The following is a 27,974-nucleotide window of genomic DNA, read 5'->3' as shown; positions in this document are numbered from 1 at the left end:
AATTATTAATAAAAACGATAAAGAGTATTTAAATTATTGCCTTATTCAATTAAATAACGAAAATTCAATCATGCATTCAAATGAGATAGCAATAGATTGACCTTTCATGACGTTATATAGCGTCAGTTTATATAATACTTGATAGTCTCGTCAGTCTTCCGCAAGTCGTGCAATTGTCACGTTCGGCTCATTCAATCGATATTTTTTGCGCAATTATAAAATCGACATATATTGTTATCAAAAATATAGCAGAAAAGAAAAATTTCAATATAACAAAATCAGTGCGTATATGAATTGTGTAATTTGAATATTGTGATTTGAAATAAGATTAATTACAAAACATAAATAATTTTCCTAATCAAACGTTTATTTATTTAAAGAAATTATTGGCTATATTAAATTGTGTGTGTGCATGCATTGTACTATTACATAAATCAATTGTACAATATTCATTTTTACACTATCGATACTCTATTAATATTCATTATTAGCCCAATCAGATTGCATTTATTCATCATTATTATGTGAAGACTGTCGAACAGAATTAACAACTTACATTTTACTACAATCAAATGAATCTGCAGATTTTCTTCAATTTTGCAATATACGAGTAATAGCTATTTTAATTTTTAGCATTATGTATGTGAAATCAAACACAGTTACATTGTTTTAAATATAAAAACAAACAAGAAAGGAAAATAATATAAAGTTTATTGTAATAAATTATATTTAAAATTAAACATCCTTGAATGCTAATAATGATAAACAGAGATTTCTAACTATATACCAATATAAAAATTATTAGAAAAAAAATTTTACAGTGTAAAAGTATTTTTTTCTCTAAAGAGTTTTTAAGTTTAAGTTAGTGCATAATCTGAATGGAATGGAAATTTTTCTTTAAATTACGCGATTAATCATTTTAATCTACTTGCACAAAAACAGCTTCTGAACAAAAAAAGCTTCTAAAAAACTATTACTCATCTTAAACGTTCGAAGAATAAATCAAGTGGACTCTGTACCATTTCGCATTTTAATTCGACGAGCAGAATCGTAGTTCATTAAACGAGCGATCCGGATCTCGAGGTTACCCCTTCCAGCAGTAAGGTGAGTAAGAGATGCCCTCCGGTCAGGCCGAGAAATGGCTGTCTACCTGCCTAGTAGCCTCGATCCTTCGTCAGTGAACGCAAAGATGTCGTTCGGCAAGGAAGCCAACTGCTTGCTCATCGCTTTCGTAGCTCTGGCTAACGGAATGCCACAGGATGGGGTTGCATTAACTACAGAATCACCTGGATCAGTGAGTAATAAAAGTGTTTGCTTCGTTCTAATTCAATATTATTATCTCAATCATCAATTATGAAAGGTTTATTTTATAGATTTTTCTATCTCGTGAAAGAAAGTGAGAGCGTATTTGCGATTGATATAAACAAAATTTTTATACTTCCAGTTATGTAAAGATATATATTTCGTAATTTTGTTATATAACCAAATGCAACTTGGCTTTTATAATTGACTATGAGAAAACTTATTTATGTAAAAAAATTAATTCTGTTGACATTACTAAGATACTACAATAATGCGTATGAACAACAAAGATATAATTATATACCATGCGCATTTATAGTTATATAAATGTTGAAATAAGAAATTGCTTTTAATTGAATTTGTCGTTTATTAAATATACACGTTGCTAATAATAGATGAAAAATTAAACACGCCGAACACTACAAAAAAGAATGACGCAATGCTTAAATTAATTCTCGATTAACATTTTTATATATCTCTCTAATATATATAATGTACCTATCAAAAACGGTAATAATTTTTGCGACATTATTTATGTGAGATCTTTAGATACAAACAGAGAGCACAGGTATACTACATTTGATTACAATTTTAAATAATTTTTTTATTCCCATTAATGGCGAGAATAATCGTATTCTGCGTATCGGGCGTAGTTGTAACGTCATCGCGAATAATTAAGTTTACAAAGAAATGAAACAGAAAACAACCTCGTGCAATGAAAAAAAACAAGAAGTTGGATCGACTAATTTGATTATAAGAAGAAAAATACCATAGAAAAACCTACATTTAAGCTGGTTAGATAATCAGTGTAGTGAAAGGATTACGGAAATGTTAGAAGATTGCATAAAGTCTTATTTATCGATATCATTCAGGTAATCGTTAATCATAAAAAATAAAAGAACGGATGCATATAAATGACAATTATAATTAATTGTCGAAGCGAAAATATGCAGTTTATGAATAAAACGGCTATTAAGAAACATTTGCTAAAGGCATAAACAAGTTATGTTCTTTATTTATAGATTTGAAAAGTAAAAACTGAGATAACTTGACCATGGAGCTTGACAGTTCACATAAAAAATTATGAATAAGAAAAACAAAAGAAATAAGAAGTTCAAGTATAATATTAGCGCTTATCGCAAATTTTCTGTCTGATTAAAAATGTTCTGATTAAATAGTTGGAATATAATTGTCATATTTTTATCTATAGTTATTATATTTTTAACATATTTTGAAATATTATTATATATATAATTTTTATGATAATAAATGGAAATATAGTATACTTACTATTTTTAAATTAATATTGTTATACGAACTTCAATGTAGATAATTGCGTAAACAAGTGACAGTACTTTTGCCCATCAACCTTTTTCTAGATCAGTTTACGCAATATCTAACGTGAAAATATTCGAGGAAAAATTGCTTTATGCAATGTCACGGTAGCTAGTCTCGAGTTTAGCCGGAGCGTGTCAGTAATGAATAAAACACTTGCGTGTACATCATTTCTGAAAAGAATCGGTTTTATATCTTGCGGCGTAGAAAAAGAAACGGAAACTAATAATTAAAAATTGTCATCTGCAATCTCTAAATATAGAACATGTGAAAAGATAACTTAGATAACATTGAGAAAAATAACGTACAGAGTATTCACAAGAAGTGTCTACTTAAGATCACATGAAATAATCCCTCAATGCCAAATATTCTAAATTCTGATAAGAGATTCTCGATTCTGATAAGAAATATTCAATTGTCATTGCACAGCCTCCATTGATCCAATTTACTAACGGAGGAATCCGGGTAAACTTCGCGGGATATCATGCTGAAGCCGGACTTGGCGGTCTCTTGCGAGGAACAGGGGGTGGACTTCACGCGAGTGCTGGAACCCCATGGGGTGCTCACGCGGGTGCGGGATTAGGTGGACAATTAAACGGACAAGACGGCAACCTTGGTTAGTATTCGCAAAAATAAAAGAAAATATCATGTCAATGCTAACAAAAGAGAAAGAGAGAGAAGGAGATGCATTCTTCATATTTGTCACAAATAAAATCAAAAATAAATTATCTAACACATATTTAAGAAGATATTTAACGAGAGTGCTTTTATGCACATTCGATATAATCACAAAATTTTCGAAAAATATAAATATTGAAGAAAGGTAAATATTGAAAAACTATAAATATTGAAGGAATATTGAAGAAATTAAATAAAGCGAGACGTTTTTAGGCGGAGGTTTATACGCTCGTGCTGGACTCGGTCGTGGAAGACCGGAAGCGGCGGCCGGTCTCGGTGGCAGAGTGGACGGACGATCGCTCAACCCGATTTCCGGCGGCCTGTACGCAGGTGCGACTCCAGGCGGTCCAGGAACCGGCGTCTATCTTGGCGGAGGAGTTGCAGCTGACGAGACTAACGCGAGACCGAGTGCATCCGGCACGACGACGAGAGAGAGTAATGCAACAGCGGATGCAGCTGCCATCGTAACGAAGCATACAAACATACAGATCATACGTTCGAAGCCGAAGGACGCGCAGAAGGAGAAAGAGGTTTCGATCGTCACGTAATTCTTACGATTTATTATTTTTTTTTTTTTTACATAAACGAAGGATATACAACCGACATTCTGATTTTCTAGGTTTTGAATACGATATCTAAACAAGATATCGAGAAACACGAGGACGTTCATTGACACAGAGTCCTCTCTAACACACCTTCTTAGAATAATCGTATAATTTCGTAATTAGTAACTCGATAAGTTATATAAGCGTATTTTTAATTATGGGATAATTCCTCTCTAACAATTATCTTTGCACACATATATTCGCGTGTGTGTATGTGGGATATATCGTCTTTAAAATAAATCTATCGAATGCAGAAGGTGATGGCGCTTGAGGCTGCCGCGCTGTCAGCTAACGCGTCTACAGGTGGAAAGACCGAGTCGCAAAACAATGAGGTGACTAAAAAATTATTAAATAAAACGCAATTGCGACGAATAATTGAGAAAAATTATTAAAGAGGTCTTTCTTTTCTCGTGTGCGACAGGTACGACGTGCAATAAAAGTTGCTACCGTAAAACCTCTCGCAGCGGAAGTTGGTCTGGCCGGATCGGTCGGTCTGGTTGGCGGGGCACCAGTCGTGAAATCTATCGAAAAAGACATCGTGGTTTCCGCAGTACCTGAGCAAGAGACGGTTCCAGTTAATTCGGTTACAGTCGGTGAGCAATCAGTCGTATAATTTACGTATTCAGATAATTAGGCTCAAACACTTTTTTTATATTAGGCTCAAACATTTTTTCTATATTGAAATTATTTTACAGATATGTCTTTTGCATTTTTAATAATCACATTTAATTAAATTTTATTTCTTTTTAAAGATTGAAGAATTCTTTATAATTTTTCGACCTGGAGATTTATTCGCCATCTTTTTTTAGTGATGGAAACCAATATTGCATCAGTAAGCGCTTATGATGTTTGTATTATATTATCTGAGCTAATATTGATTGATATTTCTGTACAAACCCGAATAGTTATGTACACTATAGACAATAATTTATCTTATTTTAATTAAATTACAATTATCGTTTGACAGCCCAGAGTGTTTTCGAACAATCGTCAAAATTTTGACATTTGGGGAAAAAAGTGACTTGTCTACTAAATATTAAAATACAATTTTAATTCTGTATGTTATAATTAAAGTTATTTCCTCAAAAAAATTATTAAATTATTAAAACAGTAAAAATGTTTGAGTTTAATCATCTGATCGCGTCTGTACATATTTAAATGGTATTTCACGAAACAATTTTTTTCTTCTGTCAGACAATAATCCGAGCGTGGTCGTTTCGAAGCCCGTGCATCCGCGCTGGTACTTCAGAAAGAGGTTCCGGACCGGTCCTAGGAAAGTGGTCTATATTCCTCCAACCGCGACAGCTGATTCTCAAAACTCGCCTTCAGACATAGTCGGCGAGCTCTTCGTCAATTCAGTGGGGGACGGTGGTGATACGATTGTCAAAAGCGGTACGGTGGGCAAAGTTTATACCAGCGGATCCTTGTTCGATGACATCTTCAACGTAAGTCGAATGCTTCGTATAATCATCTCGTAAGCGTTGCATCATGCATAAGCATTCACGGAGTTTCTAATGAGCCACTTACTTTCTCTCCTCAGATTCCAATTTCTACGTTGTCCGCTGTTAATCAATTGCTGAGAAACAACGTTGGCTGAGACTTTTCGCGCGCGTGAGTCTTTATATAAGTTTTACGTTCGAAGATATACTCGCGCTACTATAATCGCGCAATATATAAAATATTCACGAGCGAAGATCGTGAGCCACGTTTTTTGCAAGGTCCTCCGAATATATATTTAGCGTTCTTGTTTTGTTGCATATGTATGTACAGTTAGCCTCTTTTGTAAATGTTTATTCCGCCTTGTTTAAGAATGCCAGGCACACACGTGATGTCCATCTTGCGGTTTTCTGCACGTGATTAGATTGTAATTCCAGCTAAGTAATTTCACATATTGCGATAGTATTTCTTTGTCCTCAACCTGCGAGTCATTTTAAGAAGGTGCATCAATAAAGGATACTTTTAAGGATATTATACAAGAAGAGGAATTCGTTCTGATACGAATTATTTATATTCTTCTGAATTCCATTCTATCATTTTACGATTTACATATTACTTATTCGTATGCATAGTACGCAAACAAGTCACAAGATACAAGTGTCGATATTTCATCGAGAATGGATATTTACTTGTTGCCTCTCACTCATTGTTAGTATGAATCGCATAAAACCACAAATATGATCGTTATAAAACGTTCGTTATTGACCACAACCGCATTATTATATTTACATGAGATATTTAAAAGTATCGAAAGAGATAAAGTGCGATTGTTACGGAAGATAATAAGCAAACGATAATAATATGAAAATTGTCCAGAGATGCAAAAAGAGATATAAAACAATGAACGTAGTTGTGAAGAAGTAAGAAAAAAATAAAGAAGTATTGTAAATTCTGAGCACATTGACGTTAACGAAGGATTTAAAAGCAAAAGAGAAGACAAATGATAAGAGGAAAACAAAATTAATTATAACGAAGAAAATTATAATATATTAAAAATCGAAAAATAATTGTATGACTATAACATGAGTGCAATGCAAACATACAGTGAGCTAAAATAAATTATTTTTATTCGAGAAAATTTGTGCGTAATAATTGGACGTATAATTAATACATACAGTAAGTCCCAATTAAGACAAATTCCTATTAAGACAAATTCTGCTCATTAAAATGAATTCTGTTAATATAATATATTATCCGTTACATTTTCTGCATATACATATATGCTTAGCCAACCTTGAAAAAAGAGTACTTATATAGATAAATTTTTTTCTGTCACAAGAACTCCTCTATTTTACGTCATTATAATTATAATAGGCCAATAGGCATTAATTCGTATAATCATACTTAAACGGATAGTGCTATCGCAGCCTTTTAGACATTGTTTTATCATAATGATTACGATACGCAAATGACGGGTTAGTTATATTACTTCAAAACTTCATTGCCTTACTCCATTTATAGTTATTAGAATATTACAAAACCTCGTGTTTTACACGCACATTTATTTCCTTACGTCACATGTTATTTAATAAATTCTGAAGTTAGAAAAGAAAATATTTTCGCTAAATATAAAAATATATTAATGCATATAAATATAACATGTTAATCTACGGAATTGCATAATTTAATCGTAGACAATTTTTAAAAATTAATATTAGTGTGTTATGATTTTCGTTTTCGATTAACGTGGCCTAATTTCTATTGCTTATAATTCTGAATAATGGAAAATGTGATGGACACATTAATAAAATATTGGAACTCAAACATTTAGTCAGCTTTATTGCTATTTTTTATTTCTTATAGAATATTATCATTTATTTTCTATGTTCGTGAACCAGTTACATGATGTAATAATAAAAGTTACGCGTGCTTGTTTGTATAAATTATAGTATAAATAATATCATACGTTTTATAATAGATAAAAGTTCAAAACTTAAAAGTGCATTTAATTTTACAATAAATTTTCTTTTCTCTTTGCAGCTAAAGTAGGACAATCTTTATAAAATACTGTGTTATATTTTGTAACAGAAAATGACCAAATCAGAGATTGCAACATATGATACCAGTTGTATACTGATGTAATATTGCTGGTTACATTTATTATTTTACCAATTATTTTACATTTACTAAACATGTAACTATATTTCTGCATAAGATGTATATTATTGTTATGCTATATTTTACATTTATTAATAATTTTATAATTTAACAATATAATAATTAATCTTAATAAATTAATCTTAATATTACGTAATATAAATTATTTATCAATTTACATCTTTGATTTTATAAATCTAAGAATATATTTTTATTTTTTCAATAGTAATATAGTGTCAAAGGTTTCAATGATAATTTTAATTTAAATTGCTACACGTATGCGCATGCGATTTCCAATATGAAGAAGCATACCGAAAGAGAAAGTAATACAGTGTCGTAAGTGAGTTCGTCATCGTGAGCGAAATCTGTTAGTCGACTGTTCGCTCTTCAATAGTAACAAACTTTTACAGATACGTGCCATGTGTGTCTAAAATTTTTTACTTAACAATTATTTAAGTGTCAAAGTAAATTAGCCGAGAAATTATCTTATATGTTAATCATCCCAATTAACATCTTTATAAATGCAAATGCTCTTTGATGCAAGTGTGTGTGTTTGAAACTCTTCTCCAGTTTTAAAATTGACTTTACAAATTTTTATATATATTATATTTAAAAAAAGAATATGCTGCGAATTGTAATAATTCTATCGTTTATCTGCTGGTTAAACTCATTGAGTGCTCATCCTGCGGATGAACCGACAAAATTTATTCTCAACAACATGCAAAGTGATGCAGAAAACAACATCATACCCTCAAGATTGGAAGATGCAAAGGTAAATTTCTTTTAAGATTCGATTTGCGAAAATATGTGAAAATGCAATTTTTGAAAAACACAATTGTCGTAAGAGAACGGCACGCATACAAATCATTTTTTTTTAAATCGACGTTTGAAACGATAAAACAAAGAAATCTAAATTAATGGAAAAATCTATGTAAAAGATTTCTCAATTGTGCACTGTACAAAATTTTAATTGGATCTTCGTAATTCGCCAATATTACCGGAAGAGGCGAAGTCAAAATTACTGTTTTGTAGGAATTGTTAGGACGTGTCGCTGATGCGATTAGAATCGGCACAGGAAGATTTATCAATTCGATAATATTGATCAGAAACATCATTGTCAATCGAGCGGAGGTAATTATTATAACTACCGAATTCTTCTAATGACGTTTTATCTCACGATTATATGCGTACAGGATCTCATGTAATATTTCCTCACTATTAGTATATACAGAAAGTCGACATATTATTATAATTCAATTAACCAAATACTTTTTTTTTATCGGTAATGCTGAATAATTTATCAAGGAAGACAAAAAGTCGTAGTTGAAGCTGTATTGTAAATAGGACAATGTCATTTCCGTGTATTAACCGACTAATGCAATGAACATTAGACTTATGTTGTCTCTGCATTTTCTTTTCATTTTCGCTATTTATTTTAACTACTGTCAAATAACAAATTGTTTATAATTTGTAATGAAAAAATTTTAGAGCATATATATCTTTTTCTTTTATAGCAATTAACTAGCGGAACTCAGAATAACGTTGATCCAGTAATTATTGACTTGGACAAGCCTAATCAGAGCCGCAGATCGGTACAAAGTACAACACCGTTAATCTTGTTTCATCCTTCAACGCGAGAAACAGTTCGTTTAGAAAATGACACCGAACAGGCAATTTTAGAAAGACCGAAGCCTGATAACATCAGACAAACGTTTAATAATTTTCTGACACCTAAGCCCATTGTTGACGGAATTACGGAGGAGGAAAAATATGGTAATACGGGGGATAAATTTAGCGGATTCGGGACCGCGTTCGTGAAAGGTTTTGAAAATCTCGCTAATTCTTTGAGCACCATAGTAAACGTAAGTATCTTGCAAAGTAATTGATATATTATCGACACAGAATGAATATCGTCAAAATTTTGAGAAATTAAACCTTCTTTCGATTATTTCAATTGAATATGTATAGAAACAATTAAATTGCGTGTTTTCAGATCCCTTATAATGTTGCCAAACAAACTTCTCGAGCAGTAACCCAAATATTGGATCAATTCGGTAAACGGCTCATTGGACTCGAATAATATAAATATAAATGTATTTAAGTAATTAATATAATTAATTAATATAATTAATTACAAGAAATGTGCATAGATTAAATAAAATATCATGTAACTATATGAACACGTTTTGCGTATTAAGAATTCATAGAAAAAGGCAAAAATGCACACGTGCATATGCATGGATATACTGATATCAAAATTGACTTCAATTAAGCATTTAATAACGATGACTTTATATTTTAGCATAATTTTCGAATGAATGATAAGATATAGTTTTCTCTTATATAAGGAAGTTCCGGATACGTCAACTAAAGTCAGTTTGCCAAAATACTTTAGAGTTCTTTTTCCAAGTTTTATTTTATACAAGAAATAAAAATACTATTTCCAAAAACAAACTTAGTATTTTTAAATTGTGTTGCATTTTCGTTTTGAGGTATTATAACGATGCAGTTATATATATTAGTATTGTTGTTCTTCGTTGGAAACGTTTTCGGAGAAGTAAGCCAAATACCTCAAATATGTATATGTCCTACATTTTGCTGCATTATATATTTATATAATAATTTAAATATTTGTTTCACTAATAATTTTTATCACTTTATTGCCAGAACAATGCTGTCTCTACTTTAATCCATGAAGGAATTAAGAACATCGCAGAAAATCTTCCAGTAAGCAAAGAACTTTGACAGAGAATTATGAAGAAACAAATTTTCTTAATAATAATGATTTAGTATTGAAAATACATTTTTCCTAAATAATAATCAAAATAAGATTTAGAAGAATTTTAAAAATTCTAATTGCAAAATTAAAAAAATATAATACGAAATTAATATAAAATCTTGGATTTTTTATTTTATAGAATTTATTTTTTATTTCCTTTTATTTTATAGATCTTTCAATTTATAAAATGAGGTTAATAGACGAGGCCTATTTGTTAAAATATTTTCATCTAAAAATCTCAATTTATACGTTTTTTATATAGAGAAAATGATTAATTGGCATTAATAAACATTAAGATAGTTAATAATCTTTTTTTCTTTTAGTTTTTGTTAATTAAAAAAGAATCAGGAGAACAATTGAACAATATAAGGCCTGTTGTTAACGATACGGAAGAAGAAAAAGACAATAATACTAAATTATTGAGTAATGTTATATATTTAGGTAATTATAAATATAGAATAGAAAATTTATTTAGAGCTCTTATCCTTTATTCATAAAGATTTTTCGAGGATCGTTTAGTATCTGCTATCTAACAATAAGTAACTTAATTTTTACCTACAGTATCTAAATTTTGCACGTAAAGTAAAGAAAAAGGAATATTAAATAAAATACTCAATCTGCTTTGAAATTTATTTAGGTATATTTAAAATACTTTCTATATGGTGGACGTGGACATGTAAATATCTAAAAACAATGTTTCCTCTCTTGGGTACGGTAAGTGTAATTAATATATCTAAGTTTAATTAATAATTATAAAATACAAGAAATATTCTTAAAAAGCATTAAAAAATATAAATTCAAAACACGGAAACATTTTGTTCTATAAAAGTTTTTATACAGGGTGTCTGACGTAAGGTGTCACACCGAAAATATACAAGTAGATCTCGTTAAACTGAGTCGAAAAGTCCTATACCATTTTGCAAACAACCACGTAAAATTTCGAGATATTAATTAAAAAAGATCGACCAACTTTTGTTCTTTGAAAAATATAAAATTAATTTTTTTTATTAGCAAAAATATGATTATTATTTTTTGTTTTTGAATTTTATAATTATTTTATAATTAGCTATTGAATACATTAATTACTAAAGTCCAAAATTAAGATTTTATGAAAATAGGAACATCTAATTAAAACTAACTAAAAAATAATATTTTATTACAAGTCTACTTACGTCTTAAAGTTTAATTCGCAAGACATGACACTTTTTCTTAATTGTTTATAATTCAAAAATTACATTTATATATTTTTACATATAATATTTTTTATTAAAAGAGAAAATTGATTCTGAATTAGGTACATAAGAAATTTGTATGTTTTTCAAATAAATCGCGAAATATCCTGTTCTGTTAAAGTTATCGCAAAGTTTACCATATGTGTAACCCATTTAAATAACACAATATTATTGATATTATTTTTATACTTTATATATTGTATATATATATATAATTAAATACTATAATATTATAATATTAATACTAAATAATTTATATTTTTTACTATTTATTAGCGTATAATTAATGATATAAAATACAAATTATTTTATTAATCTTATTAATAACTCAAGTAGTATCTTATATTAATATAAATAAATAATTAAATATATATTCTTAACAATATTGCAAGCATAGTATTATATATGAATTGTTTATTATTAATATTATCTTTTTATATATATAAAATTTTTTTCGAAATTTGTAGCTACATGTTTTTTGGGGAGACCATTTCTTTATTTAAAAAACTTCTTTGGATCTTTGGACAAGAAAAGCAGTAAAAAACAGCTATATAAGTTATAAATAAATATATTATAGTATTAAAAATTATAAACTAAATGTTCTACAGCAATATAATTTAAGAATTTACTGCAATTTTATTTTTAATTTGAGAATGTATCTCTTTCCAATTATGTTATTGTATATAAATATTTTAATAAAAATGTAACTTGGGTATGCTAATAAAACCATTCTACAGTCAAAATAAATGAATCATATATGTCTTAAGCAATCATTAATTTTACTAAAATATTTTACAAAATTATTTTGTATTCTCACAAATTGCTTGTAAATAATTGCATTAACTTATAACATAAAACGAATAAATAACTAATAAAAAAAAATCTCCTAATAAAAATAATTATACAAATTACAATTAATCGACATGATTAAGAAATTGCAAAGTAAGGGTCATTTTTTATTATATATATATATATATATATATACTTACGGACTTGTTTATTAATTAGCGACATATAATAGAAAGTTACGAAATGTCGTCACAATTTATTATATGCATAATTATTAATAATTCTGATAATATTGCCGATATTACAGTTGACTCATCGTCGATACGTTAAGGTTTAAATATATACCGAGGTCGTACAAAATTGCGTCTTTCTTCACATTATTATACGAGAACACGCGATATACAGGTTGTCGCGAGCATAGGAATAATTACTCCGTCCATTATCAGATGGGCAAATAAATAACATTTGATTACGCATAAAAGAAATATAATGCGATCTGCAGCTATTCCGTTATTTCTCGCAGCTGAATATTTGATAGTATGTGTAAGCTAAAATCTGTTCTACAATAGAATAAAATCAGCTCGAAATTATTTGATTGCAATCTACTTGTAAAATTTTGTTTTGTCTTAGCATGCATGCTCGAAATAAAAAAATACCAATGAGATACGAGCATCTCAGATTATATATTATCATAGTCTTTTCTAAATTATTAATACTATGATCACTTTCGATATTGTATTTAATATTGGAAGAGTGAATACAGTCAGTGCTAAAGTAGCAAAATAAAATAAATAGTCTCCCAGACTAATATTCCTATTTCTACTAAAAACATTAAAAATTTTTATTAATTTTCAAAAATATAATTATATTTATATAATCAATTTAATAAGATTATTTTTAATTTTAAGACATTACGTCAAAAAGCTTAAGGCAAATATTATTTTTTGCATTTGCGAAATTCATGATATAAAGTGAATTTGTGATATTGAAAACGAAAACATGCATATGTATATACATATATACATATATATCTTCACATATTTTTATAGTTTTACGCAAATAAAAATATTTTATGCCACTTACGAGGGCATCTAAGTTCTGACTCATCGATCGACTCAAATTATTTTGCATATATATTATTTTCTGATATTGTATATTCAAGAACGCTGTATAAATAAAATTTTTTCCTTAGTTTTAACATATTTTTTGTCGATATATATAACAGTATCTTTTTTATAAATCACAATAGAACCTTCTTTCTATTCTATAATTGAAGCTAACGAAAAAAATGTAAAAACGAATATTGATTCTAGATATAGAGGACAAAATGATTTTAATAGTTCATCAATATAATATCTTTGATGTGATATCAATGTTATTAGCTATTCACAATATATTATCAACAACTTTGAGTTTACTTGCTGTCACGAACAGATTTATACTTCGCACTTTAGCACGCAATTGATATAAGTCAGTGTTATTTATTTACGGCCATCTATTTGATCTGCTTCTTTTCATGAATTATAATACATCGAGATTTAATCGTACGCGCAATGTAATTAAAATGAAAATATTATATATCGTATTTATATTTAGTTTATGCGAATGTTCCACAATATAATTCGAATGATTAATTACATGTTCAAGTTTCTCTAATTCATTTTTCTTAAGCTAATAGCATAAAATACTGAAAAGTATTTTTTAAATATCAGTACGTAAAATTCAGAAAAATGAAACTTCAAAGTTGTTGCTGTTGTACAATTTATATTTAACTACAACAGATTAATTAATTTTTTTTTAGTCGCAAATGGAGAAACACAAATAAATGAAATAAAATATATAATGATCAGTATTATCATATAAATATATTATTTATTGCTAATAATAATTTATATTTGATACACTCGTAATACATTACTGTCGTTTTGTCATTTCCATTTTTCATAACTGTCAACACTTATTTTAAATAATTTTTTATTTATATATATATTTATATATTCAACCATCTGCTTCGGCGATTTCAGATGTGTAACACATATGAGAAAAATTTTACTTTAATTTATTTTTATGCATGTATATATTGGATATAAAATCTTAATATGAATTCATGCTTTTGACATTAAAGATCCTTTGATAATCTATAATCTCTATTGAGTACTCGAGAGACTAAATCACATAATCATGCACTATCTATCTACTATCTATCTAATTGTCCCCAAATTATTAACGTCGAGAATCGATGCGGTGTACAATTAGTTATCGTAAAGTGGAGAGTGATTACTATTCGCGAATGAATATTGAGTATATCGATTAGAATCATCTCCATCACTATTAAAGCAGAATAAACTTGTTACATAGGAAAATTACAATTTAACGATCGATCATAATTTCGATCCTCTCTTTTCCTTCCTCTCTCTCTCTCTCTCTTTCTTTTTCACACACACACACACACACACATATACACACACATACTTTTTCTCTCTCTCTCACGTCATTATATAAATTATTCTCGCATACAAATTAATTTTTCTGCTGCCAGATATTACTTATACTACTATCTATAAATATTGATTAAAAAGGATCCACGGATGTGATACTGTTTTGCTTACACTTACAAGAATATAAATAATTATCAATCGACAAAATCTGACAGCGAGAAATCGCGATATTAATCACCGGAGATTGCAAGAAACATTAATTATCAGTATTCACGCTAAAAGAAGGAAAACCATCAGTTAAATACTTATTATATTTTTGGTACACAGCGGAAACTTTTTGGTCAGTTAAACCCTCAACGTGTCTTCATTTGTTTAAAATGCTTCGTACGTAAAATATATTTATTAAAGTAATGTTCAACACATATATAATCATTAATAATGTAATCTCGTTTTATGCTTTTCCTCAGAGCTTTTTTTAACAAATCTTCGTTTGACAGCTCGTTGTCTCTTATTTTTTTTTTTTACAAATATCTGCGAAAATATTTGGACGCGATCAAAAAGCAGAGATCCTCCGTGAAAGTCGTCGAAGGAGGACCAATTCCGACGGTTCTGAAAAGATTCGTTCCCGCTGCATGGAACGACAATTAGACACTCGCGAGGAAGTTGTTGTATCGATCTCAGACGGTGGTCTCGTCCAAGATCGATCTGAAACCCTAGGTATTGGTAGTGTCGTAGCTCTTGTACGTGTGGGAGGACCTCTTGTGCCTGACCGTGCAGAAAAGGATCATGCTGGCCACTTGGCCGAACAACTGAAGGAAGGCGACGACGAGGCCCACCGTGCCTACCACGTGGAGTCTGGTGATCAGCCACATCTGTATGGCGGTCGCGCATCCCTCCTTGTACCAGAGCTCCTTATTGCGACCCTCCGGATCTAGACGACCGCAGTATCGTTCCCGTTGCATGCAGCAGGAATCCGGCACCCGGTCCTCCTCGGGCCACGCTTCGATTTGGAACCAATCCGTGTAATCGCGTACGCCGCAGCAGTGAAACTGAAAGCATTTACGTTTACTTCTAATGCCTTGTAATCAACGTTTCAACCACGCGACAAAAATATTACATTTTGATAATAATACATTTTTAATCAAATTAGAAAGTATTTAATTAAATTATAAATGTTTAATTAAATTATTTTTTGACATAAACCCTTCTATTAATGAACGGGTACCTGGGTATCCAAAGCAATTTTTCTCTGCTCGAAATAAAATACAAAAAAGAATTTTTGTATTCGGAAATTTTTTTAAATATAAAAATACTCGATGCTGCTATAAAAAATTGTCGCAGTGCAAAAATAGAAAATAATGTAAATGGAAAAATCGAGAAATTCGCAACATAAAATACTGTGTTACTACTATTACTGGTTTTATGAATAATATTTTAATTGAGCACGCCAACCTCCGTATGTATGTGGTCCCACATAGTGGAGAGAGTTCCCGGCTCCCTGGTGATATTGTAATGCTTCTCAATGCCATACAGTAATTCCTCCTTCAGGCTTCTCGCAAGGTGTTCCCTGAACACGAACGCCAAAGTTCCCAGCATGAACTCGGCGAGAAACATGAGTATTACGAGACTGAAATACTAAAAATCACGAAAGGTATACGTATTAATGTCACTTTTCACTTTCGGAATTATAGAGAATCGACAGTAGAGATTTCAGAAAAAAATTTTTTTTTACAACAGACCATGTGCTTTATGGATATTAACTTCGATTACATCTAACGTCCATCTACTCCATATACATTTCACGCATTTAACTTCATATTCTATGTAATCAGGTTGCTCTATTATACATGCATATATACACGATCACGTATACACAAATTTATCGATCCGTCATATATTACACGAATTTAACGAGCACGACTTATAACGAAAGGAATATTTCGTCTGTTAAATTTGTTTTAAAAGCCTGAAAATACGAAGAGCCTAATAACACACATATATCACATTTAAGTGAAAAGAAAATTAATTTAGAAAATAGAAGAAAGACAAAAAATGTAGTATACAGAGAGCTGTATGAAATTATTCCAGACACCATAAATTAGATCTGTCTACCAACAAGAGAGATACTCAAGGTAGTCAAATTGTACGACTTACGAGTCGTCTCTCGTAAGCTGCGCGTGTACACTATAATATATGTACTTTTTGCGAGATACCCGCGTTTTACAATGGATCACGTTGTACTAACCGTGATCAGCATGCATCTAGACTGAAACCACGCGCCGCAGCATCCGAAGAAGGCGATGACGAATGTGACGCATCCCGCAGCGAGCAGCAAAGAGTCTGCCGATGCAAAACTGTACTGTGGTACCAAGGTCGCGTATCCGGAATAAGCCAGCCGCAGCCAAAGGCCCGCACCCAAAATTCCGCAAGCGCATAACTGTAAAAAAAATTACACATGTCAGAGAGTCAATGTCTGACTTTCGACAACCGTATCAACTGAACCCGCTGAGAATACAATATGCGCCAAATAAATAATACCGAGTATTCCGGAGCTAGCAAACATATATTTTTAATTAGAACTTTTTCGATTTTTATTAAGAAAAAATTCGATTTGAAATCTATAGCGATTACAGCATGGAAAAAAATTAGCTATCATAGCTAAATTTTAACTGTCCCTATATTACACATGAAATTTAGTTATCATGCCTAAATTTTAGCTCTCTATGGTAGCTAATATTTTTTAGCTATAAGAAATTAGTTACCATAACTAAAATTTAGGCATGATAACTAAATTTCGGATTGCAATATAGGGACAGCTAAAATTTAGCTATGGTAGCTAATTTTTTTTTCCGTACATGACACAATAATTTTAACATATTCTGTGTATAAAAATATGTATATAAATTTTATTATATTGTAGATGCGAAAAAAAATCTTATTAATTAAAAAACAGTACGTTAATAATTAATTATCTCAAATAAGTGGGAAACTAAATAATAGTAACTCTATACATATAGTAATGCCGCACTATCTCTTTAATATCAGCTGACGTTAATTTATAGTGTGCGGGCTCAAAGATCTTAAAAGATTATAATTAAGAGTATCGGGAGAGAGATTCTTATCACACGTAACACTCGTAACACGCGAGTTTACTGGGTCAATGTCGCGTTATTTTCATTCGACTGTGCTTTGAGACAATACACAGTCGCCATCGTATATCGATTACGCAACGCGTTATTTAAATAAATTTTAGAATATGCAAAGCAGATTGTAAACTACAAAGTATCGTAATATCTTTCGAACGTCGACGTGAAAGGGAAATTGATAAACTATACTATTTCGACAACCATCCAGCAAGAATCTAGTAGTCCACAGTCAACGGAATCCTTGGGAAAGTAAGTAGCAAAATTGCACGGTGACACAAATTATTAATCGATAAAAAAAATATCAAAGAGGGCAATTCGATCAACTGTACATACGCTTAACGGTACAACGTTCACCTGCTAAATCACTCGCAAATAGAGAGACCATGTCCGAGAGAGAGTACAGACTTTCTAGGTAAGCCAGAGTGGGTAACCCACTGAGCCGTCAGCCCTGACGGGAAGTCGACCAAACCGGCCCAGGTGAATATTGACCTTACAGCTAATTCACAGCGAGTCCCGTAAATTGCGATACATCCGACGTGTAGCTCGACCTACCTTGCGTCATCGAACGCGACCGCGAACGAAGGAGACGTGTTTACGCACATAAACATAATGCATGTAACAGGTCGGCGGGAATTCGCGTAATGTACTCGTATTTATGTGCGGAAAAGACCTCGCAGTGGGTTGCCATAATTTACAAATTGCAAACTCGCACAGCACATGAATTAAGAAATTAATGCACTGTTACGCGACCTCGATAGCTAATTGTACAAAAGCACGTCCGTACTTTCTAATTACCGTCAATGATGCATGGGTAGCGCGATACTTTTGCGGAAAGAATATAATATATTATTCATAAAATATATAATTTATATTTTAATAGTTATAAAATTTCGTCAGGGTGGACGAGGATAAAATACTTTGACAGCTTGTTTGGGAGGTAATTTTAAGTAAAAAAATGTGATATGAACATAAGTCCTATTAATTAGATGCCAAGTTTGTATTCAAGCACTTGTTATTAATATTCTAGATTATTATTTCCCAATAATAATTATTAATTTATAAATAGAATATGTTTTTTGAATTATAACTAGATGTTAAAATCTACTATATATTATTTTATTAAAAATTAATATTTTATTTTAATAAAACTTTCCTCTCGTACTTCTATAACAAATTAAAATAGGGTCTATGTTCAATTAACATGTTTTACTTAAGATGACCTCTCGAATAAACTGCCAAAATTCTTTTACACTCGTAGATCACTCTATATATGTGTCTTATTAATATGTATCACATTGAATATCCTATTTAGATCATTATTGAAACGTTTGCCTCTGTGCGATATTGAAATATATTTTTCTAACAGCATCTCATCCTAAATAAGCACATCTTTGACTAACGTATATGTACATCTTTCACCGTCTGCGGAATTCGTACAATGGAAAGCAATTAATATGCAAGTATAATCAAGTGCGCGCGACAAAACAGGTGGCACGCGTTTAATACGTTTAAGAGCGTAATGAGAAAAACGTGTACCAGTTTCAGTACAGCCGAGTACCGCGCTTTTATCATCGACTTAAGTACCGTAAGTTCATAGCTCATAGAACACGGTTCAATGCCCTATTTAAGGCTTTCGTCGCGATACAGACGTCGTCGCCGACGACAGATGATTTCAAGTAGAATGAAAAAGTGGGGAGGGAACAAGAAAGAATACGCGGCGCGGAATGCGAATTATACAAAAGCACCGTCGATTTAATTAAACCGCCGCGTAGGCCGTTTTTATTAGAGTCGTGCGGTTCGTTGTTTGTCGTATTGTTTCATTCGTATCACTTCTGACCAATTGAAATCGCGCCTGCACTCTACACGTATGTATTATATTTACGAATTGTGCGCTAACACGAAACATTACATTCAAGTTCGTTTCGAGATGTTCTCACACGTATTTATCTCTTATCCGCACGTGTTTAAATATAACTCGAGTATGCCGATCTCGAATAGTTCGCGAATATAAAAATTAATCGATTTAAAAATTAAATATATGAGAGATTTTTTTTCAATTACATATAAAAAAAGAGTCATACTTTTGCAGTTTCTTTTTTATTATTGTGCAATTTAGAATCAAAAGTCAGCGTAGCATCTATTTTATAGTAATAACAATTAAATAATATAAATATATAATAAATAGAAATAAAAATTAAATAATATAATTTATAATAAATAAATACAAATTTTCGAAGAAAATAATAAAATAAATAATAAAAGCCTACCCAGATCAAAACGTTGAGGGAGCAGAAGACGTGCCTGATGCACGTGTATCCTGTGCGGCCCATGGCTTGATCCTTCATCAAATCTTCACTCGGAAGAGGCTGGCAGTATTTCCTGCAAAAACGTAGAGAGAGTGTGATCCATTTGTATATAAACAGGAAGCGAATAATATAATCGTTCGGTTATAAGGAAACTTGCGAAATTAAATGCCACTTCCCGAATTGACATTAGACACGCCGAGGCTTCGCGAGGGTATATTAAATTGCTCACAGAGAGAATGCACGAATATTAATTACATCAACACACACAATCAGCAACTTTCGCCTTCTATCGCGCGAACACGTAGAAAAGGCTTCTTTATCTTTCCCACGAATATTATTATGATAATTATTACACAATAATTACTACTACTGTGATAAGGAACCCACCGTGCGCATCAGCGCGAGAGTCTCGTGGTAGGCATCACGGATCACCAGGAAATACTATGTTCAGAGCAAGAGCTGAGAAGGATAGATCGCACAAGGAAAAGAGGAAGGGGAAAAAACCGCGACGAGAAAGACAGACAGAGAGAATAAAAGAGAGTGAGAGAGATAGAGAAACAAAGTGGAGAAACGGGAGTTAATGATAGAGGTAGAGAAGGAGAAGAATGAGAAGAGAGATCCGATGTGCGAGCGGCGAGGAAGATCCAGAGGATCATCCCAGCTGACTGACTGCCGATGGACCCGACCCGGAGCAACAATTCTCGTCGGATGAGGATCCGCGTGTTCCGATATGTCCGGGTACCAACCGATACCATTGGCTCCCGTCCGGTCTTTCTCTCGAAGGGGCCTTCTAGGTCCGCTAACGGGACAGCCGCTCCGGTTGAAGCCGCTCACCTACACGCGATCGCGATCACAGAGATCAGAGATTGGAAGTGACAGCTATGGGGGGAAGTATTGGTGCTCGTCACTTTTCGTGTAGACGGTCCGTCGAGTCGCGAGAAAAAAAAAAGAAAAGACATCCTCAAGGTCATTTCGTGATAGAGAGATGGTTTTCTGGTCTGGTCGGTCTCTCTTTCTCTCCTCAACTCTTTGTTAGCCTTTTACGTCCCGACTGAGACCTCTCTCATAGTACACGGAACGCTAGGCTGCAAAGGTGAAGGTAACATTCGCCGAAAGGTCTCGTATATAAAAATCTTCACTTTTGCGTGGATGTCTTGCTAGAAATTCTTATAATGCTACATTAATTCAGACTACTTCCCACAGGAAACATATGCGCCGCTTTCTTCGGATTAAACAAATAAAACTGGAGCTATTATTATACGCAATTTCCATCTAATTTAATTTTTCTTACAAATTGTTCCAAAATATTGTATCAAATATATTTTTCTGATACAGATCTCTTTCATATTTTTCTACATTAATTTTCTGTTAATGTCACTCATACTTTTGTGCAATTTTTCTATGTATAATAATAGTTTTGTAATATAGACTGATAGAAAAAAATTAATCAAATCTTACACACGCATAGAAGATTAAATGATTCTTGTTAAATTATATAAAAAAATATCAAAAATATTAGCATAAACTTTGGAAATTTAAATGACAAAGATTGTTGATTGTGGTTTTTCTACTTTAGGTCCAGACACTAACTATATAAATAATATTGATCGATTAATGCGCGAGATGAGAAAAAAAAGAAAGATGTTGAATAAGATTATCCGCACAATAAATACATATATTACATTCACATCAGCTTTGGCGAACATCATCTGTTACAATCTCCCGTTGTTAATGACGCTTTCGTTCCACTGATTGTTATCGCCGGGTCGCTCACGATACATTGTAATTAGCATAATTAATGGGTCGAGTAATTTCACTGAATTGCTAATTTCTCGACATCGTATCCTTACGAAGAGAGTGAAGGAATCAAATTATCAGGAAAACTATGATTATACTAGAAGAAAAGGTATCTTTACGTTTAATCAAGATCTTTCTGATGTACTTCTCATCTCCTATCAATGCGGGATTTTAAAATGAAATTTTCGCATCTATCCATAAATAAGCATTTAGATGAATTTTTACCTGACAAAATACATAATTAATAACATTAACCATTGATGATAAATCTAAAAACGTAGCAACACAATATCCTTCTCATTAGTAGCAGTGTAAATAGAACCATCATCGTACACACACTCGCAATTTACACAAATATTTCATAGGTGTTTCATTATCTTTGCAAATTCCGCATATATTTGGCATAAAAAGATTTTTAAATTATAATATTATTTTTTAGTAAAGAATCGAGACACCGGTTCGACCGAGCATTCGCGAGTTAACGGAAAATCTGTTATCAGCTGATTGCACGATTAATGCGTTCTCTCTCCCTACTTGGCGCAATGAGGGCCGTTATCAGAATTGAATAATATTGATTCGCCTTATCAAGAGCGAGGCACCGCTCTCACGCAGAACTCCACCCACTGTATATGTAATATTCGTGCCACTTGTCGCCCGTTAAATAAGAACATTGTACATCAACATCGTTCGCGAGGTTTAAACTCAAGCGAGAGAGAAGGATGAAGACGAAGCGACCAAAAAAAAATGGAATTGAAACGGATACAAATCTGATAAAAAATGAATGCTCGTCGAGTGATCATCGAATTCGTAAAAGGTGCTCGTAAAGAATTTACCTTGCTACGAGTCTTTTTTATTTCACGGTCGATCGCTTCACATGCGTCAAGTATAATCTCTGTGACATTTACAACGTACTAGGATAGAGCCAGAAGGTGCGGAAGGAAGAAAGCTACCCTATTCTCTGTGTGGCGTTTCAAAGTAAGATATATTTATAGACCTTGAGATATGCTCTTATTTTTATCCCGACTATAGCTGTTATAGAAATACCAATATCTGCAAGACACACACCACAAGCTTTCTGTTGTGTTATAACACATTTTATGCCATTATTGTTAAAGATTGTTCGCGAGAATAAAGAGCTAGGAAATTTTTCTACTTTTTATTAAAAAGAAAAAATATTTGTGTACCAAGAGAAGTTTGAAGGAAAATAATTATAACTGCATTCCAAAGATTAATTATTATGTAAATATGATTAAAAATTATTTGATAATATTGAACATGTGTCGTGAAGAATTAACATTGACAATGAAATCAATTTCTGACGGCTGAAGTGGAAGGCGATATCTGTAAGACGCATCACCCTTCATAAGCCTTCTGTGGTGTTACAACACTTTTAAGGCATTATTATTAAATATTACTTGCAAGAAAAAGAGCCAAAAAATTTCTTTTCTACTTTTTATATAAAAAATATTCATGTACCAAGAAAAATTTAAAGAAAAAAATTATTATAAATAAATAATTAATCTTTGTGGAATTATAATTAAAATATAAGTATATAATTAAAGAATATTTGATAATATTGGACATGTGAAGAAATTAATATTGGCACCGAGATCAATTTCTGACCGACGAAATGGAAGGCTGCGTAAAAATAATGTGCACCAAGGAGAGTGCAAAGGGGCGCACAAACGGTCCCCCTGCCTCGACTTCCTGCCAATTGCGGGCAATTTGTGGTCATCTATGATCTTCCCCCCGTTCGACACCGCGCTTCTTCGTCGTCGACGTCGTCATCGTGTAAAATGCGTGTGGACGATGCCTAAATGTAAAAGTTAACGCGGCCCGGTTCTCTTTCTTTTTTTTTTTTACGTGCCATCGTGTTAACGCGTCCTACGCATTCAACTTCCCACATGATGTAATCGAGGAAAGGAGCTCGCGTGTCTCATTATCAATCTTCCGGCGCGATCGCATATATGTCGCAAAAGTATTATATTATTTTCATAATATACTATAGTGCCAGTTCCATTCTTAATGACAATTTTTTATTCTCAATTCTTTGTTTCCCCGGAAAATTTGCTGCAAAACATAAATTAATCTATAGCAACCAAGCATAGAGCACTTTTGATTATTTTATTATATATTTTTATAAAAATTAAAATTGTGTATGTTGTTAGATAGATTTACAGGAGTCATTAGTTACTTCGTGCGAAATGATTGCATAAATCATTTACGGCACTTACATCGAGAACGTGAGCTAGAAAAGCTATAATTATGTCGCATTAGGAGAATATACGTAACGAGTTTGCCGATGAGAGCTCACATACTCGTAATAGAGACATCCTATTATACTTATTACGACGATCCATAGTTTCCTGACGCAGTCAGGTGTCGAAGAATAAAGAAATCACGGTTATATAAGAATTACTACAAAACATTACATATGATAAATTAATCACTAATCGTAGGACGATGTGTCAAGACATGCGTATCCTTCATCTTAAAGAAAGTCACACGCGAACACGAATCCAGCCACAGTTTAATCCCTCTTGACCCTTCCCACGTGTACGTGATCGGTTTCTTAAACACCGCATTAAGAATTTTTTTTTTCAATCGATAAATCCATCATTGTAATTCTTGCCTCGTTCTTAAAGCCTGTGTTTGCGTTTGTCAACCCTTCCTTGAAAATAACATTCTTTTAGATACAACACACAACTTTTGCTATACAAAATACAGACTAGATATAGATATTCTTCACTAACAATTTTAAAAAATATTAATGAAAGAAAGCTATAACAAAAATATATGACTCTATCTTTTTTTAATTTTATTTTATATATCGTATTATATAAATATTCATAATTTTGATAAAATTTTTAAAAAATAAATTATATTTAAACATTTTTTTTAAAAGAGATATATATTATTTTAATAGTTTCCAAAAGGTATGATAAAAATAATCATATTTATTTTACGTAGACATGCAATTTAAAAAAATTTCTGATTGCACTAGCCATAACTTTACGTGTTTCCAAATCTAATTCTAAATTCTAATTTCGAAAATTTAATTCAAAATTTTTTATTGACATCCAAATTATTTCACAACAATTTTGAGCATGTTATGTATTTGATAAAAAGCAAGTAGGTCGAATTACAAAGCAATTAAAGTAATTTCTATTCATCAGTACTTGAGCTTGGAATGTGTATAGTTTCTCACGAATTTAGCAGAGAAAGTAATACATTAGGAGAGTATATATTCACCGAGGAAAGCACTGATTCATTGTTCTGTTAAATGTTGGTGCATGGGAAGAGAAATCGACGAAGGAGCTGTTCGCACGATCGATTTCCTGGCATTTGGGATAACAGAACCGCGAATTATCAACGCGCTTTTCGATTTCGATTTTGATCGAAAAAGTGCGTGCAATTTTATTTTAAAAAATGACAATGGCAACGTCCCAATTTTTAAAAATCGTGAGAGAATCATGGGACAGTAAAACTTTCTCCTCATTGTTTCGAAAGAATGAGACAGATCTCGGATGCTTATGTTCCTTAAGTAGCGTCGCGCTCGATTAGATAAATTGTCTAATTTGTAATTACGCACATTAAACGGGGTACAAAGGAGCGCATACGTCAGTAAATTCGCGTAATAATCGCAATCGCCAGGTCGCGACAATTCGTTGAAAACATATTAATCCTTTCCGTCGAGGTCTAAATTATCTCGTCGAGGCTGATGAGACCATGAGATACACGCGACAGTATTAATCTGTGCATGATGCGATGATGATTCTCTGAGGCGATAAAGTGATGCGGGGGAGAGACATTTCGAATTCGAATTTTAAAATTAATATTTAAAAAATTTCTAATTCTAATTTAGAAATGTCATTTTTTTTATAAGTAGATATAGAGTGTTACATCTGTATTGAATTGTCAATAATTTCTTTTAAGTCATTTAAACCAAATTTTCTTTTAAATCTTACGAAGAAGTCATCTTTCTCATTGCACATATCTTCCTTTAATTTTTAATATCATATATTTTTGTAATAAAAAAAAAAATTAAAATTAAATAAAAACGATTCTTCTTGAATTAATAAATAAGATTTTATAATTCATTTATTTTATACTGAGACTTATTGTTAGTTTGTCAAACACTCTTTATTTTCGATTATTAACCAATTGGAAGCAAAAAATAATGAAAAGAAATTAATCCAAAATCGATTAAAATTATTTAGCGATTTTAGCATATTCTGTATATGTATGTTTTTTATAAAAAAATAAGGAATTTTTTTCTCTCCCTTTTTCTCATTAAAAAGAGAAGAAAATTGCACATCCATAACTCTGTCTTATTAACATTTATCTGTAGGAAATCGCGCCGATATAATCGATAATACCAGCAATAATGATGGATAAATACATAATGTCTGATCTATATATTTTCTTGTGATGTAATCTCGTAATTTTATCCGTGCGTGCATTTACGCACGTGCAGTTATCATTAACTGCATTCACAAATGTAACACCAACCATATTCCAGGTTGTATTTGTAAGCAAATACGTGAGTTTCATATGCTGAATTCGCAAAACGTTTAATAACTCCGGACGAAATATACAAGTGAATCGCATTTGCATTTTATTAAGTAAGTTTCACGTTACATAGACTTGTTTTGCTCACGCATTTGTATATATATGGCATGTATATAAGCTATATATTTACCAAAAAAGTAATATAAATTATTATTTAAATAATAAAAGTTTTTTAATTGTTAATTATCGCAAATATTATTTTTTTGAAAATTTCAGAAATTTTCTCTTTTTATATCGTATTTTTATTGGCAAATTTTAATGATAATTAAATTCTTTTTTCAACTGTATTCAACATTACCTAACATCATTGCAAATTCAGTTGCGTAGAATCAGGCATTCATATTTAAATGACATTCTCCGTTAATAATAATGTATGAGATCAACTTTTGCGGCACATGACCTTATGACAAATTAAACTTTTTTCTAAATAAAATTTGCATAACTTGCGCGTTTAACGAGCGAGATAAATAAGAAAAAAACGGAGATCAAGTATGAAAAGAGACTTTTCGCGAAAAAAACAAGCAAAGGTAATAGCTCACTAATCACTCACAGGTGGCGAATGGAGGAAGGTCATCCGTATTATTCTTCGCAGAGAGCTGTCGCGAGCTCTTCGTCAGCGAATAGCTCACAAAAGTTCATGGAAAGCGCAAACGAAGGTCGGATCTCGCTTTTGCTTCGCGGCAGCTTTCGAGTTCACGGATCGACTGCGCGCGCGATACACCAGCTCGCAGAAACATCCGTTCTCCGTTTATTCCGAGTCAGTACGAGGTTCGCCATCTGACGGTTGCGCTGAAGCCAGCTTTGCGAGATAACAATAGCGATGTAAAAAAATTATTGTAATATCCGTAACGTGTTAATTATGCATACAAAATCGATTAAAGCGATATGCAAGGATGTTTCATAACGAGTATGTAAAACTTTATCGATCTGTATCGGCAAAATAATATTATTTCGAATAAAAAAATGTGTGATAAGTTCTGCTTTAAATATTATTAAATATTAACAACTGTGTGGCCAGCAACATTTTATCAGTGTCACGATAAATACATAAACTTCGTTTAATTGCAAATTAAATTGTTTGCATTCGTTACTACTTAACTCTCCGTAGTTGCGTAAAAATTAATTACGTATAATTGTATATATACGATGTAAATATATTACAAAAATTACACACACGTATAAGAAATATTTTGGGCAAAATTTAATAAAATCTTCATTATAATTCATTAATTGCATAGATCAACGAAACGAGTCTAATATATTTCAATTTAAATTAAATTTTATTTGTCACTTTACCTAAAATTATATCTTAAAAGTTACAAAACACAAAAATCAGTGTGCTACAATTTCTAATATACTTGCAAATAATATTTTTAAAAACTTCAAGAAATAGTGTTATAT

At 31.6% G+C, this 27,974-nt stretch overlaps 4 protein-coding genes across 8 annotated transcripts; 3 read left to right on the top strand and 1 right to left on the bottom strand.

Annotated features, from left to right (window-relative positions):
* Positions 1-173: 173 nt before the first annotated feature.
* Positions 174-7,666, top strand: LOC145939458 (uncharacterized). 2 transcript variants are annotated; one of them, XM_083043777.1, is made up of 8 exons: positions 174-281; positions 1,047-1,294; positions 3,067-3,253; positions 3,529-3,845; positions 4,175-4,252; positions 4,342-4,513; positions 5,115-5,365; positions 5,461-7,666. In XM_083043777.1, exons 2-8 carry the CDS (start codon positions 1,139-1,141, stop codon positions 5,515-5,517), a joined length of 1,218 nt encoding a protein of 405 aa, XP_082899903.1. In that variant the 5' UTR covers positions 174-281; positions 1,047-1,138; the 3' UTR covers positions 5,518-7,666. The 2 variants fall into 2 exon arrangements, with proteins under 2 accessions (XP_082899903.1, XP_082899902.1); XM_083043776.1 differs by having other exon boundaries at positions 176-281; positions 943-1,294.
* Positions 7,667-7,756: 90 nt separating this feature from the next.
* Positions 7,757-9,803, top strand: LOC145939459 (uncharacterized). 2 transcript variants are annotated; one of them, XM_083043779.1, is made up of 4 exons: positions 7,757-8,286; positions 8,547-8,645; positions 9,029-9,376; positions 9,508-9,803. In XM_083043779.1, exons 1-4 carry the CDS (start codon positions 8,137-8,139, stop codon positions 9,592-9,594), a joined length of 684 nt encoding a protein of 227 aa, XP_082899905.1. In that variant the 5' UTR covers positions 7,757-8,136; the 3' UTR covers positions 9,595-9,803. The 2 variants fall into 2 exon arrangements, with proteins under 2 accessions (XP_082899905.1, XP_082899906.1); XM_083043780.1 differs by lacking the exon at positions 8,547-8,645 and having other exon boundaries at positions 7,779-8,286; positions 9,508-9,740.
* A 78-nt stretch (positions 9,804-9,881) lies between these two features.
* Positions 9,882-12,256, top strand: LOC145939460 (uncharacterized). 2 transcript variants are annotated; one of them, XM_083043781.1, is made up of 5 exons: positions 9,882-10,071; positions 10,182-10,241; positions 10,617-10,734; positions 10,931-11,002; positions 11,993-12,256. In XM_083043781.1, exons 1-5 carry the CDS (start codon positions 10,018-10,020, stop codon positions 12,085-12,087), a joined length of 399 nt encoding a protein of 132 aa, XP_082899907.1. In that variant the 5' UTR covers positions 9,882-10,017; the 3' UTR covers positions 12,088-12,256. The 2 variants fall into 2 exon arrangements, with proteins under 2 accessions (XP_082899907.1, XP_082899908.1); XM_083043782.1 differs by having other exon boundaries at positions 10,931-11,007.
* Positions 12,257-15,260: 3,004 nt separating this feature from the next.
* On the bottom strand, positions 15,261-27,776 carry Tsp5d (Tetraspanin 5D). 2 transcript variants are annotated; one of them, XM_083044905.1, is made up of 6 exons: positions 27,124-27,776; positions 20,592-21,038; positions 20,166-20,277; positions 16,998-17,189; positions 16,205-16,387; positions 15,261-15,801 (listed from the first exon to the last, which is right to left on the bottom strand). In XM_083044905.1, exons 3-6 carry the CDS (start codon positions 20,241-20,243, stop codon positions 15,466-15,468), a joined length of 789 nt encoding a protein of 262 aa, XP_082901031.1. In that variant the 5' UTR covers positions 20,244-20,277; positions 20,592-21,038; positions 27,124-27,776; the 3' UTR covers positions 15,261-15,465. The 2 variants fall into 2 exon arrangements, with proteins under 2 accessions (XP_082901031.1, XP_082901030.1); XM_083044904.1 differs by lacking the exon at positions 20,592-21,038 and having other exon boundaries at positions 27,124-27,775.
* Between the last annotated feature and the right edge of the window lie 198 nt (positions 27,777-27,974).

The sequence above is a fragment of the Prenolepis imparis genome, unplaced genomic scaffold (assembly GCF_030444845.1).
Source record: "Prenolepis imparis isolate NDT839.2.m4 unplaced genomic scaffold, iyPreImpa1.0 SCAF_8, whole genome shotgun sequence".
Lineage (NCBI taxonomy): Eukaryota > Metazoa > Arthropoda > Insecta > Hymenoptera > Formicidae > Prenolepis > Prenolepis imparis.
The sequence above is the reverse complement of the archived record's forward strand: the minus strand, read 5'-3'. Positions and strand labels throughout refer to the sequence as shown.